Below are 13,790 nucleotides of genomic sequence, written 5' to 3'. Positions count from 1 at the left end.
AACCTTCTGGTGGAACCTCAACAATCAGGATGTCTAAATATAAATAGTCTGTACTATTTGACTTAGCGTCATGTCACCCCCTCTTCCCCTAGACTAGAGGGTGTTAACATCCCAGTTCTCTAAGAGGAGGGTCTACTGAGGGTACTTGCAGTACTAAATCACAGAGGTTTCTGTCTGGTGGCTGAGACTATTGGACCATACGCCTGATAGATGATGCATAACGGTCATTAATAATTTTAGCTTTCCCCCACAAGGGTTGTCCTGGTGAGCACAGTTCCAGGTCTGTTGGTCTGGTTTAAACTCTTTCTTTAGGCAGTTCTACTTTCACTAGATCTGACAGGTGAGGAGGGAACACAAGATATCTGAAGCCATTCTTTGGCTTGGTTTGGAAAGGAATTTTCGGCTAAAGGGGTGACGATGGAAGGATTCAGATTTGGACCAGTTTACTTTGCATCCTATTTGATGAATTAATTTAGAGAGTAGGGCAATAAAATAATCTACAAAAACATTCCCTTATGTCTCGTATTGCCCACTTTAATACCTGGTACATTGTCATCCTTACAGATAGCCACAGCCTGCGATCTTAAGAAAGGCTGATAATTGATCTCCTTGTTTAAGACCTTCTTCATGAAAAGGAGAAGAGATCATACCGTTTGTGAGCCACTGGGTTTATGAATGTTTGGCTGAATGTCAAGTTTTTTAAAGCTCTGAATGTACAAAGCCGTTGTCTTCTAGGTAAAAAACAACAACAACATCTGTGATTCAGGACTCTAGGATGTTTGGCTGATGTATTTAATTTTCGGACAGATCATTAACTCTGAAGAATAGACTGAAACTTTAAAGGTTGTGTCATAGACTGGTCACTCTTCATGGAGCAACCCGGTATCACGCGATTGCGTGCTCCTGCGCACGAACGTTAATCTATTGAAGCGTGTTCCCGAGCACGATAGTCCGACTTTTTGCGTGTTACACAAAACGAAATGTAAACCAATGCATTCTGAATGGGAGTGTTCTAAGACAATTAACGTGCTCCACAAAACGGTACGAGAGAGAGAGAAAGAGAGAGCGGGAGGGACAGAGAGAGAGAGAGAGAGCGAGAGAGAGGCTTCAGAAAGGGTGTGCGCAGATAGTACAGTGCACCCTAGTTATGTTTATGCCAAAACCTATATATATAATTAGGCTGTGGAAATTGCAATAAGTTAAGAACACAACTTCGCACGTTGAGCACACAGCCGTGTGACTCGTTTATTTTGTAAAAAAGAAAACCGGAAAACAAAGCGTGCTGAAGGTAAACAAATCCAGCATGGTCTGTGACGTCATGAGACGCACGTAATCCTTAAAGGGACCGCGATCCCTGAACCACCAAGAACGTAAATGACATGCAGTAAACAACAACACAATTGAAAGAACAACACATAACGAAATACTGTAGGTGAATTATGTTACGGTCACTACAAGGCTATAATTATATTATTTAGCGTGTAATGAGACAATCTATAGCCAAATTGTCGAAGATGCCCGAGAATCTTCGGGGATATCAGCATGGGAAATCGGCGAATCAGACCCATGAAGGGGGGGGGGGGGGGGGGGACACGTTAGTTGAAGGGGGGGGGGGGGGGGACACGTTTGTTGAGGGGGGGCGAGAAATGTACATTTTCCTTACATAATCTTCAGTCAGTGAATGTGTATGATCTTTATTAATCTTTATTATCTGAATGGGAAATGCAATATTTTAGGACAGATACACCATTAAACGAGTTTCTAATGACTTTTCTAGCGAGAAATGTACATTTTCCTTACATAATCTTCAGTCAGTGAATGTGTATGATCTTTATTAATCTTTATTATCTGAATGGGAAATGCAATATTTTAGGACCGATTCACCGTTAAACGTGTTTCTAATAACATTTCTAGCGAGAAATATACTTTTTACTTGCATAATCTTCAGTCAGTGATTGTGTCTGATCTTTAGTTTTATAGTTATTAGGATTTGATCGGCTCGCTCGCATGTTTCAACGACGTCAGGTTGCTTTCGCTAAACTAGCAGCTCACGTGCTTCCTGCATTTGTGTTATTAAACTGTTACTTTATGTAACTTTTAATGATATCATCTTGTTAGAAACACGTATATCTGAGAGCCAACCCAGTCGCCAAAAGCATACGTTGACAGTGTACTTTTCGTGAACACTGGATTACGTCGCATTTCAACATAAAATAGCGTGTTATACACACACACACACGCACGCACACGCACAGACACACACACACAAGCACACACAAGCACACACACGCACGCACAGACACACAGACACAGACACACACACACACACACACACACACACACACACACACACACACACACACACACACACACACACACACACACACGCACACACGCCCTCGGGGTCCGACCGGGCCAAGTTTCGGTGCGGAGGTCCCAGTTAGGCCCTAGAATAAGGTATTAAAATTTCAGGGCGGTAGGACCTTCCTATCTCAAAAACTGTTTTTCCACCACATTCTGAACCATTAGTTCTTGCAGGCTACACTTCTGAGGGGCTTTGTCCAAATGACACTCCATTTGGGAAAACTTTTTTTCTCTAAGGACTAGAACTCCAAATCTCGGATATGTCGTACACGGGGCCCCGGGAAATGTGTGTAAACATTTTAGCATCCCTAGCTATCTCGAAAAGGTCGGCAAAGGGGCGTGACCTCCAACAGTACAGTAAATGTACCTAAGACAGAGGTTAGTTTCTAGTCCCCATTTTTTGTGGGATGGAGGTGTACATTTGTGGCTAAAGGTGTGTAGACACAGCTGGCCTGTGGCCACGTTTTTGAAGTCGGGGGTCAAAAGGTCAAAAGGAGCCGGCACCACGCCGCTTATGAGATAACAAAAAGTTAATGTGTGTTTCTCTCATAACTTTTTGTCATTATTAAAGAGAGGCCTGATTCTCAGATATGCATGTTGGATGGCTAGGGTGTAGGTCTGGGAAGAACTTCAGGCCAAAATCTTGCAAGCGAGCCGCTGGGTGCAGGTGCAACGAGATGGAGCACTTGCTGAGCCTGGACTTTCATAATCTTCGCTCTGTGAATGTAAAGGATGTTTGGTCGGATGCAGGCCCGGTTCTACGGGGGTGCATAAGCATGCATTGCACCCCCAAAAAAAATGTTTGCACCCTCAATTGAAAAAAAATAAAAAAATAAAAAAGTTTTTTTTTTTTATAAATATGATAAAAAACTAATTAAATACTTGCTCACAAAACAAATTGTAATGAAACCTGTGACAATTTCCATTAAATACCGTTGAGATATCAGCATCCAACATCACTCTGACTGTTCACCAAACTGACAAAATCACTCCGCATTTATGTATGGTGTTTTGTTTATATGTTGCTTGGCAACAGTCCGCTCAGTGGGGATCTATTTTTGTTGCCGGAAGCAATTTCATTCGTTTATATGATTAAATAAACAAACAAAATCAAAATCTACAGTCAATTATTATTATTAACAGTACATTTTACTAGTATAACTGTTGTGTAAAGCAATATCACACTCGAGGTCGCAATGTTGTCGCTCTATATCAGCGCTGCTGTGATTGACCGCCGGCTGGCATCGTGTGCAAAATGCACGCACCCATGATATAGTATATCTATGGTGCGCACGGTAGTGACGTTGAACTTCTTCGGCAGCAACAGTTATATATCCGTTGGATATCCGTTGGATATCCAATACATGTATTAAATGTATTATGTTCATAAGAACCCATAATTCTTTTCATTGCATTTATTTACAATCGTGTTAACTTTAAGAGTATTATACTGGTTACTTTTTGTTCAAAGTTCAAAGTCTGAAAGTGTTCTTTCCTTGTTCAGCTAAAATCTGTTTTATTTATAAGTGGCAATGTACAATTATTTGTTATGTCAAATATCCTGCCACAGTTTATAAAAAAATAATCGTTATTTTTGAATTGCAGTCACATGTTTTTTTTTTTGTGTAGAATTCTGTTCTTTTTTACACCTCAAAAACCTATCTCATATTCAAAGCTATCTAAGATATCAATAAGCTAATGTTGCAGCTGAAATGTTCTCAAAAGACATGATATGATACCATCTTTTAAGCACAGTAATTGTTTGTTGTCCCAACATGTCAGAACTACGCAGAAGTGCTTGTCTATGGTAGGAAAAGCCTGTGTGTAAAGAAGCGAAGTCTGAACTGAAGCTGGGTAGCTGGTTTTAGTATAGTACTGGTGCACCCCCTGTAATCTCAGATGCACCCCAAGGCATTCTGTTCTGGAACCGGGCCTGGTCGGATGTTACGACGAAGAATCATAATGTGAATGGGAATATTCTATAAATCTCTTGATATCATCTTTCGTCTCAACACTTCTGCTGCAGCCACTTAAAGTCTCACTCCGAGAACCTTAAAATATGAATCAATCCATTAGAAGTATGAAAATATCTTCCCGGTGGTGCAACAGAGCAAACAAGGTGTCCTTTGACATCTACGTTTCGAGACGATTGCAACAGTGCCACACATGATCATATTTGAATATGTTTCGGGGTAGTAATTAGCTGTCGATTTTGGAGGCCTTTATCAATAATGACCAGCTATAGATTTGCTTCCCGATGGAGATTTTTGACAAATTACATGTTAATTAGCATCTACACGTTAAGCTGAGTCCAATGAGATCAAGCTCGGCCTCTTGCTACACCGAGATCATGTCCTAGACCTAGGTGTACCATGTAAAATACATGTTACCATTAGCTAGAGTGTCGTTCTTGGTGTCATTGGACTCAGCTCAACGTGTAGATGCTAAATAACATGTCATTTGTGACAAATCTTTATCGGGAAGCAAATCAATAGCTGCTCAGTATTGATTAAGGCCTCCAATTTCGACAGTTAATTACTACCATTAAACATGTTCGAATATGCTCATGTGTGGCACCGTTGCAATCTCCTGGAAGCGTAGATGTTGAAGGACACCTTGTTCGTCCTCTTACGCCACCGGGAAGATATTTACATGCTTCTGATTGACTAATGAATTGATTCAGCTATTCGCCCAGAAGTCTGGGGTCAAAAGGTCAAAAGGAGACGGCACCACGCCGGGGTGGATCCAGATCTCGGAAAACAGCGCAGGGTTGCCAGGTCCTGCAAAAAACGTGCCCCCCACATACCGTTCAAAATCCACCCAAAATGTCCCAGAAGCATCCCAAATAAAAAATGATATTATTGGCCGTTTTGGCCAACGTTTTGAAAGTAATAATATTTGAGGGAATATTTTTTTGTTGTTGTTTTAGCAGCGAAATGCACCGTGTGCGTGTGTGCGTGTGTGTGTGTGTGTGTGTGTGTGTGTGTGTGTGTGTGTGTCTGTGTCTGTGTGTCTGTGCGTGCGTGTGTGTGCTTGTGTGTGCTTGTGTGTGTGTGTGTGTGTGTGTCTGTGCGTGTGCGTGCGTGTGTGTGTGTGTATAACACGCTATTTTATGTTGAAATGCGACGTAATCCAGTGTTCACGAAAAGTACACTGTCAACGTATGCTTTTGGCGACTGGGTTGGCTCTCAGATATACGTGTTTCTAACAAGATGATATCATTAAAAGTTACATAAAGTAACAGTTTAATAACACAAACGCAGGAAGCACGTGAGCTGCTAGTTTAGCGAAAGCAACCTGACGTCGTTGAAACATGTGAGCGAGCCGATCAAATCCTAATAACTATAAAACTAAAGATCAGACACAATCACTGACTGAAGATTATGCAAGTAAAAAGTATATTTCTCGCTAGAAATGTTATTAGAAACACGTTTAACGGTGAATCGGTCCTAAAATATTGCATTTCCCATTCAGATAATAAAGATTAATAAAGATCATACACATTCACTGACTGAAGATTATGTAAGGAAAATGTACATTTCTCGCTAGAAAAGTCATTAGAAACGCGTTTAATGGTGTATCTGTCCTAAAATATTGCATTTACCATTCAGATAATAAAGATTAATAAAGATCATACACATTCACTGACTGAAGATTATGTAAGGAAAATGTACATTTCTCGCTAGAAATGTCATTAGAAACGCGTTTAATGGTGTATCTGTCCTAAAATATTGCATTTCCCATTCAGATAATAAAGATTAATGTAAGCTACGCCGTGTTCCGGAGCCGCGGGGGATTCTGGGAATTGGGGTTCTCAGTTGACAAATGGGGCTTTTGTTAACTTGTTTTGTTATTAGGATTAAGTGGGGTTAATGGGTTCGGGATGTTATGTGGTTGTGTGTTGTTCTATTAACATTGTTCGTGTGTTCATTATTGTCGACACCGTCACCGAGAGTGACGTGACCATCGTTTCGTGCAGCTGTTCCGTGTTGAAGACTCGTTCAATAAAAACCAACTCTCGTTGTCGAGCGTTCAATAAAAACCAAGAACCCCGCCCCCTCAACAAACTTGTCCCCCCCCCCCCCCCCCCCTTCAACTAACGTGTCCCCCCCCCCCCCCCCCTTCATGGGTCTGATTCGCCGATTTCCCATGCTGATATCCCCGAAGATTCTCGGGCATCTTCGACAATTTGGCTATAGATTGTCTCATTATACGCTAAATAATATAATTATAGCCTTGTAGTGACTGTAACATAATTCACCTACAGTATTTCGTTATGTGTTGTTCTTTCAATTGTGTTGTTGTTTACTGCATGTCATTTACGTTCTTGGTGGTTCAGGGATCGCGGTCCCTTTAAGGATTACGTGCGTCTCATGACGTCACAGACCATGCTGGATTTGTTTACCTTCAGCACGCTTTGTTTTCCGGTTTTCTTTTTTACAAAATAAACGAGTCACACGGCTGTGTGCTCAACGTGCAAAGTTGTGTTCTTAACTTATTGCAATTTCCACAGCCTAATTATATATATAGGTTTTGGCATAAACATAACTAGGGTGCACTGTACTATCTGCGCACACCCTTTCTGAAGCCTCTCTCTCGCTCTCTCTCTCTCTCTCTCTCTCTCTGTCCCTCCCACTCTCTCTTTCTCTCTCTCTCGTACCGTTTTGTGGAGCACGTTATTTGTCTTAGAACACTCCCATTCAGAATGCATTGGTTTACATTTCGTTTTGTGTAACACGCAAAAAGTCGGACTATCGTGCTCGGGAACACGCTTCAATAGATTAACGTTTGTGCGCAGGAGCACGCAATAGCGTGATACCGGGTTGCATGGAGACACAGCTGGGTCCAGGGGAGTCTGCCGTCTCCTGCTGGATTCTTCTAGATATTTTTAGATAAAAATGTTTTATTGTTTTTCAAATTATCACATTGCAGAGATACAATAAAAGTAGTTTAGGGCATAAAGTATTCATATCTAAAGCTAAACACTGGATATAATGGATTCATGAGCTGGAAACGTCCTTCTAGCTGTGTGTTCATATGTAAATAGGTTCTACTCTCCCCTCCATGGAGCGGTCTAGAAGAGGACGGTTCTCAGGCGGCCAGCTGGCCTAAGGAAGTGTTCCATGTAGAGGCTGGGCTGAAGACCCAGCCCTCCACTCCCTGACTGTAGTTTACATCCCAACATGACTTCTGGCTCATCAACCTGCTACTGTTTGTGTTTGAAACCTGTCCTTAAGGGGGTTTTGGTTTACTTTCACTAGATCTGAACGGTGAGGATGGTACGTTAAGCCAAGATATTGGAAGGCATTTATAGGCCGGGTAGAATCGTCCTGTTTGAAAGAGATTTTGGGTAGCAGGATGACAATGGAAGTGCTTAAGATTTTAACCAGTCTACTTTGCATCCTGAAAATAAGGACAGTTGATTCATTAATTTAAACAGTGGTGAGAGTGTATTGGTTGGTTCTGAGGGCAGCCCAAGAATATCATCGGCATATTCACTTATGTCTCATATTGACCTCTTTAATACCTGGTATATTGTGATCTTACAGATAGCGACAGCCTAGAAAGGCTGATAACAGACCTCCTTGTCTACTAGACCTGCTTCATGTAAAAGGAGAAGAGATCACACTGTTTGTGAGCCACTGGATGGCTATACCAAAGTTTTATTTCGTAAAAAAAGTGGTAGGCTACTGAATCCAAAATGTTAAAAAGTTGTATATACTTAAATGAGGCCCTTCTCTTCAAGAAAATAACAACCACCATCTGTGATTCAGGACTCTTGGATGTTTGGCTGCTGTGTTTGATTATATGACAGGTCTTTACCGTTTCTTGATCGAAATATTTCCATCTTTAAACCCAGCAGGTTGTGTCATGGACTGGGCACTCTTCATGGAGACACAGCTGGGTCCAGGGGAGTCTGCTCTCTCCTGCTGCTCTGGGCTTCAACACAACAAACACACAGCTTTTACTCAGAGTAATGATGGTGTCATGATGTATGACTGTTCAGCTCTGAGATGGACAACAGTCACAGATAGTTGAAGATCTTTTCAGATTATTGGATGTGAAGCCTACAGTATTTCGTTATGTGTTGTTCTTTCAATTGTGTTGTTGTTTACTGCATGTCATTTACGTTCTTGGTGGTTCAGGGATCGCGGTCCCTTTAAGGATTACGTGCGTCTCATGACGTCACAGACCATGCTGGATTTGTTTACCTTCAGCACGCTTTGTTTTCCGGTTTTCTTTTTTACAAAATAAACGAGTCACACGGCTGTGTGCTCAACGTGCGAAGTTGTGTTCTTAACTTATTGCAATTTCCACAGCCTAATTATATATATAGGTTTTGGCATAAACATAACTAGGGTGCACTGTACTATCTGCGCACACCCTTTCTGAAGCCTCTCTCTCGCTCTCTCTCTCTCTCTCTCTGTCCCTCCCGCTCTCTCTTTCTCTCTCTCTCGTACCGTTTTGTGGAGCACGTTATTTGTCTTAGAACACTCCCATTCAGAATGCATTGGTTTACATTTCGTTTTGTGTAACACGCAAAAAATCGGACTATCGTGCTCGGGAACACGCTTCAATAGATTAACGTTTGTGCGCAGGAGCACGCAATAGCGTGATACCGGGTTGCATGGAGACACAGCTGGGTCCAGGGGAGTCTGCCGTCTCCTGCTGGATTCTTCTAGATATTTTTAGATAAAAATGTTTTATTGTTTTTCAAATTATCACATTGCAGAGATACAATAAAAGTAGTTTAGGGCATAAAGTATTCATATCTAAAGCTAAACACTGGATATAATGGATTCATGAGCTGGAAACGTCCTTCTAGCTGTGTGTTCATATGTAAATAGGTTCTACTCTCCCCTCCCTGGAGCGGTCTAGAAGAGGACGGTTCTCAGGCGGCCAGCTGGCCTAAGGAAGTGTTCCATGTAGAGGCTGGGCTGAAGACCCAGCCCTCCACTCCCTGACTGTAGTTTACATCCCAACATGACTTCTGGCTCATCAACCTGCTACTGTTTGTGTTTGAAACCTGTCCTTAAGGGGGTTTTGGTTTACTTTCACTAGATCTGAACGGTGAGGATGGTACGTTAAGCCAAGATATTGGAAGGCATTTATAGGCCGGGTAGAATCGTCCTGTTTGAAAGAGATTTTGGGTAGCAGGATGACAATGGAAGTGCTTAAGATTTTAACCAGTCTACTTTGCATCCTGAAAATAAGGACAGTTGATTCATTAATTTAAACAGTGGTGAGAGTGTATTGGTTGGTTCTGAGGGCAGCCCAAGAATATCATCGGCATATTCACTTATGTCTCATATTGACCTCTTTAATACCTGGTATATTGTGATCTTACAGATAGCGACAGCCTAGAAAGGCTGATAACAGACCTCCTTGTCTGCTAGACCTGCTTCATGTAAAAGGAGAAGAGATCACACTGTTTGTGAGCCACTGGATGGCTATACCAAAGTTTTATTTCGTAAAAAAAGTGGTAGGCTACTGAATCCAAAATGTTAAAAAGTTGTATATACTTAAATGAGGCCCTTCTCTTCAAGAAAATAACAACCACCATCTGTGATTCAGGACTCTTGGATGTTTGGCTGCTGTGTTTGATTATATGACAGGTCTTTACCGTTTCTTGATCGAAATATTTCCATCTTTAAACCCAGCAGGTTGTGTCATGGACTGGGCACTCTTCATGGAGACACAGCTGGGTCCAGGGGAGTCTGCTCTCTCCTGCTGCTCTGGGCTTCAACACAACAAACACACAGCTTTTACTCAGAGTAATGATGGTGTCATGATGTATGACTGTTCAGCTCTGAGATGGACAACAGTCACAGATAGTTGAAGATCTTTTCAGATTATTGGATGTGAAGCCTACAGTATTTCGTTATGTGTTGTTCTTTCAATTGTGTTGTTGTTTACTGCATGTCATTTACGTTCTTGGTGGTTCAGGGATCGCGGTCCCTTTAAGGATTACGTGCGTCTCATGACGTCACAGACCATGCTGGATTTGTTTACCTTCAGCACGCTTTGTTTTCCGGTTTTCTTTTTTACAAAATAAACGAGTCACACGGCTGTGTGCTCAACGTGCGAAGTTGTGTTCTTAACTTATTGCAATTTCCACAGCCTAATTATATATATAGGTTTTGGCATAAACATAACTAGGGTGCACTGTACTATCTGCGCACACCCTTTCTGAAGCCTCTCTCTCGCTCTCTCTCTCTCTCTCTCTCTCTGTCCCTCCCGCTCTCTCTTTCTCTCTCTCTCGTACCGTTTTGTGGAGCACGTTATTTGTCTTAGAACACTCCCATTCAGAATGCATTGGTTTACATTTCGTTTTGTGTAACACGCAAAAAATCGGACTATCGTGCTCGGGAACACGCTTCAATAGATTAACGTTTGTGCGCAGGAGCACGCAATAGCGTGATACCGGGTTGCATGGAGACACAGCTGGGTCCAGGGGAGTCTGCCGTCTCCTGCTGGATTCTTCTAGATATTTTTAGATAAAAATGTTTTATTGTTTTTCAAATTATCACATTGCAGAGATACAATAAAAGTAGTTTAGGGCATAAAGTATTCATATCTAAAGCTAAACACTGGATATAATGGGTTCATGAGCTAGAAACGTCCTTCTAGCTGTGTGTTCATATGTAAATAGGTTCTACTCTCCCCTCCCTGGAGCGGTCTAGAAGAGGACGGTTCTCAGGCGGCCAGCTGGCCTAAGGAAGTGTTCCATGTAGAGGCTGGGCTGAAGACCCAGCCCTCCACTCCCTGACTTTAGTTTACATTCCAACATGACCACCTGAGAACCTGAATATTTGAATAGTAATGTCTAGTATTTGGATGCTTTGTGTCCAGGTCCATATGTGTTGGTCTAAATAGTGGAACACTTTTGCCTCAGCTGGCCTACTGAGTGAGCAGTACGTCTGCATTAAAGCAGGTCTCAGTTTGAGGGACTTCCAAAGAGGAATGAAGGGCAGATGAAATGTTTGTTAAGTAGGTCACACCACCATGAACATGCCCGATCTCGTCTGATCTCGGAAGCTAAGCATGTTCTGGCCGTGTTAGTACTTGGATGGGAGATCGCCTGGCAATACCAGGTGCTGTAAGTGGGGTCGGGTGGTGGCCAATAGGTGGCATCCTTGCCTCTGGCCTTAACGTCAATACCGATGCCCCAGTGCAGTGACGGGGACACTGTGCTGTGGAAGGCGCCGTCCTTCGGAGGAGTCGTAAAACCGAGGTCCACACTTACTGTGGTCATAAAAGTTCCAAGGGTACCTATCACAAAGAGTAGGGGTTTCCCCCGTGTCCTGGCTAAAACTGCCCAACCCGGCTCATTCAATCTGGCCCCCTAATCATCCTCCTGTATAATTGTCTGATTCATTAATTCCATCACGCTCCACCGCAAGCTGGTGTGTGGTGATCTTTCTGGCGCCGATTGGCTGTCGTGCATCATGCTTCATCTGTAAATAAGTTCTACTCTCCCCTCCTTGGAGCGGTCTAGAAGAGGAAGGTTCTCAGGCGCCCAGCTGGCCCTCCACCCCCTGACTTTAGTTTACATCCCAACATGACCACCTGAGAACCTGAATATTTCAATAGTAATGTCTAGTATTTGGTACTAGTTTGTTTCCAGGTCCATATGTGTTGGTTTAAATAGTGGAACACTGTGGCCTCAGCTGGCCTACTGAGTGAGCAGAACGTCTGCGTTAGAACAGGTCTCAGTTGGAGGGATTTCCAAAGTGGAATGAAGGGCAGGTGAAATGTTTGCTAAGTATAGTGAAAGATTTCAATGTTTGTCCTACAAATTAGTTCCTTAGCTTTGTTATACCTTTTTCTTCTATGCTTTCTGAATGAGTTTTCCTAGACCCCTGCCTACGAATGGAGGTATACTATGAATTTTTTATAATCGTACAGATCCTTACTCTTGCTCAGTAGTCTGATTCCCATCTTTAAACCTAATTGGTTGTGTCGTAGAGCTGTCACTCTTCATGGAGACAAGGCTGGGTCCAGGGTAGTCTGCTGTCTGCTGCTGGGCTCTTTCGTTTCTGAGCATGAAATGTTTCATTGTTTTTCAACAGACATAAATAATCAGAGGACATTGAGTGTGATTGGCATCTTCAAACAAAATAAGCTCTCAAGCATGCACCCAATGACAGCAAACAATAGTCAATACATAAAACATGAACGATTTTAAGACATTTGAACAACGGAAAATATAAAAAGAAAGAAAGAAAGAAAGAAAAGCTTGTGGCCAGAGTAAGTTATTGCATTATAATGATCCAATAATAGCACTATAGAGCATAGAAGGTCTTATTGAAAGCTGTGAAGGCTAGAAACAGCCTTCGAGAACATTTGAACATAATTCTCTCCCAGAAGATTTGACCTAATGTACCAATGTTCTGGTTGAACCTCAACATTCAGGCTATTTAACAACCTGCTCTATTCAGCTTGGACGGCTCCAGTATACATAATTTAGGGTTTTAAACTTGATCAGTGTTGTTCAGAGTTCTCAGTGATGGTGTTATTATGTTTCACTGCTGAGCTCTGAGATGGACAACATTCACAGACAGTGAGAGATCCTCTTCTTACCTCTCAGCTTTGCTCTGGTGACCATGCTCCCCAGACAGAGTGGTCTTAGAGGTAGGACCCCCCTCCTCTCTCTCCTCATCCATAGTAGACTGGAGACCTGGATACAAAGAGAACTACATATTGTTTCTCTGGTCATTCAGCGTTCGGTTATTCCCTGCTTTTGTGGAACCTGCTTATTGCCGGTCATTGCTGTTCATCGCTGCTCTCAGTCTCAACGAGGGGAATGACAGGGAGATGCTACCCAGTGTTTACAAACCACTGATAACTTTATCACTCCCACACAATGTCTCAGGGCTTCAAGTGCGTCTGCAGGGGAACCAGAAGACAGATACGCTCACTATGAGGAAATCATCCTCTGAGGTTTTCTGTCCTGTTGAACCAGTCTGACTGATGACCTTAAACCGACTTCCTCATGACGTTTAGATCACAATCAGATCCCCAGATATGGCCCTCTTCCTCACTCACAATGACAATAATGACAATAATGAGAGTAATACAATTATAATGACCATTTTAATCACAATAATACTTATTACTACATACTTACATACTAAAATACATAATAATTTAACAATAATACTGATTATGATTATTATTACTAAACATTATAAAAGTAATAATAAGAAATAATACAATAATAAGATAATCATAATTATCACACTATTCTAAGTAAAAAGAATAACAATGCTAATGATAATATAACTGTCTAATCATAAATTGATGAACAGTTAGACGAACAATAAATACATTTCAATGACACTAAATGGAGTACAATCTGAGGATTGTCAAGTGGCTACAAATTAAAAATCAACAACATTTTCAACCTCATACGTTTTCATAAA

At 41.8% G+C, this 13,790-nt stretch overlaps 1 protein-coding gene across 1 annotated transcript in view; it reads right to left on the bottom strand.

Moving 5' to 3' along the window:
* The window catches only part of LOC130404450 (NLR family CARD domain-containing protein 3-like), a 29,443-nt gene extending 20,107 nt beyond the window's left edge, over positions 1 to 9,336 (bottom strand). The window contains exon 1 of the mRNA XM_056609172.1: positions 8,188 to 9,336. Within this exon, the coding sequence (XP_056465147.1) occupies positions 8,188 to 8,255 (68 nt within the window). The 5' untranslated portion in view covers positions 8,256 to 9,336. The remainder of the gene's footprint in view (positions 1 to 8,187) is intronic.
* Between the last annotated feature and the right edge of the window lie 4,454 nt (positions 9,337 to 13,790).

This window comes from Gadus chalcogrammus, chromosome 15 (assembly GCF_026213295.1).
Source record: "Gadus chalcogrammus isolate NIFS_2021 chromosome 15, NIFS_Gcha_1.0, whole genome shotgun sequence".
NCBI classification, from domain to species: Eukaryota; Metazoa; Chordata; class Actinopteri; order Gadiformes; family Gadidae; genus Gadus; species Gadus chalcogrammus.
The sequence above is the reverse complement of the archived record's forward strand: the minus strand, read 5'-3'. Positions and strand labels throughout refer to the sequence as shown.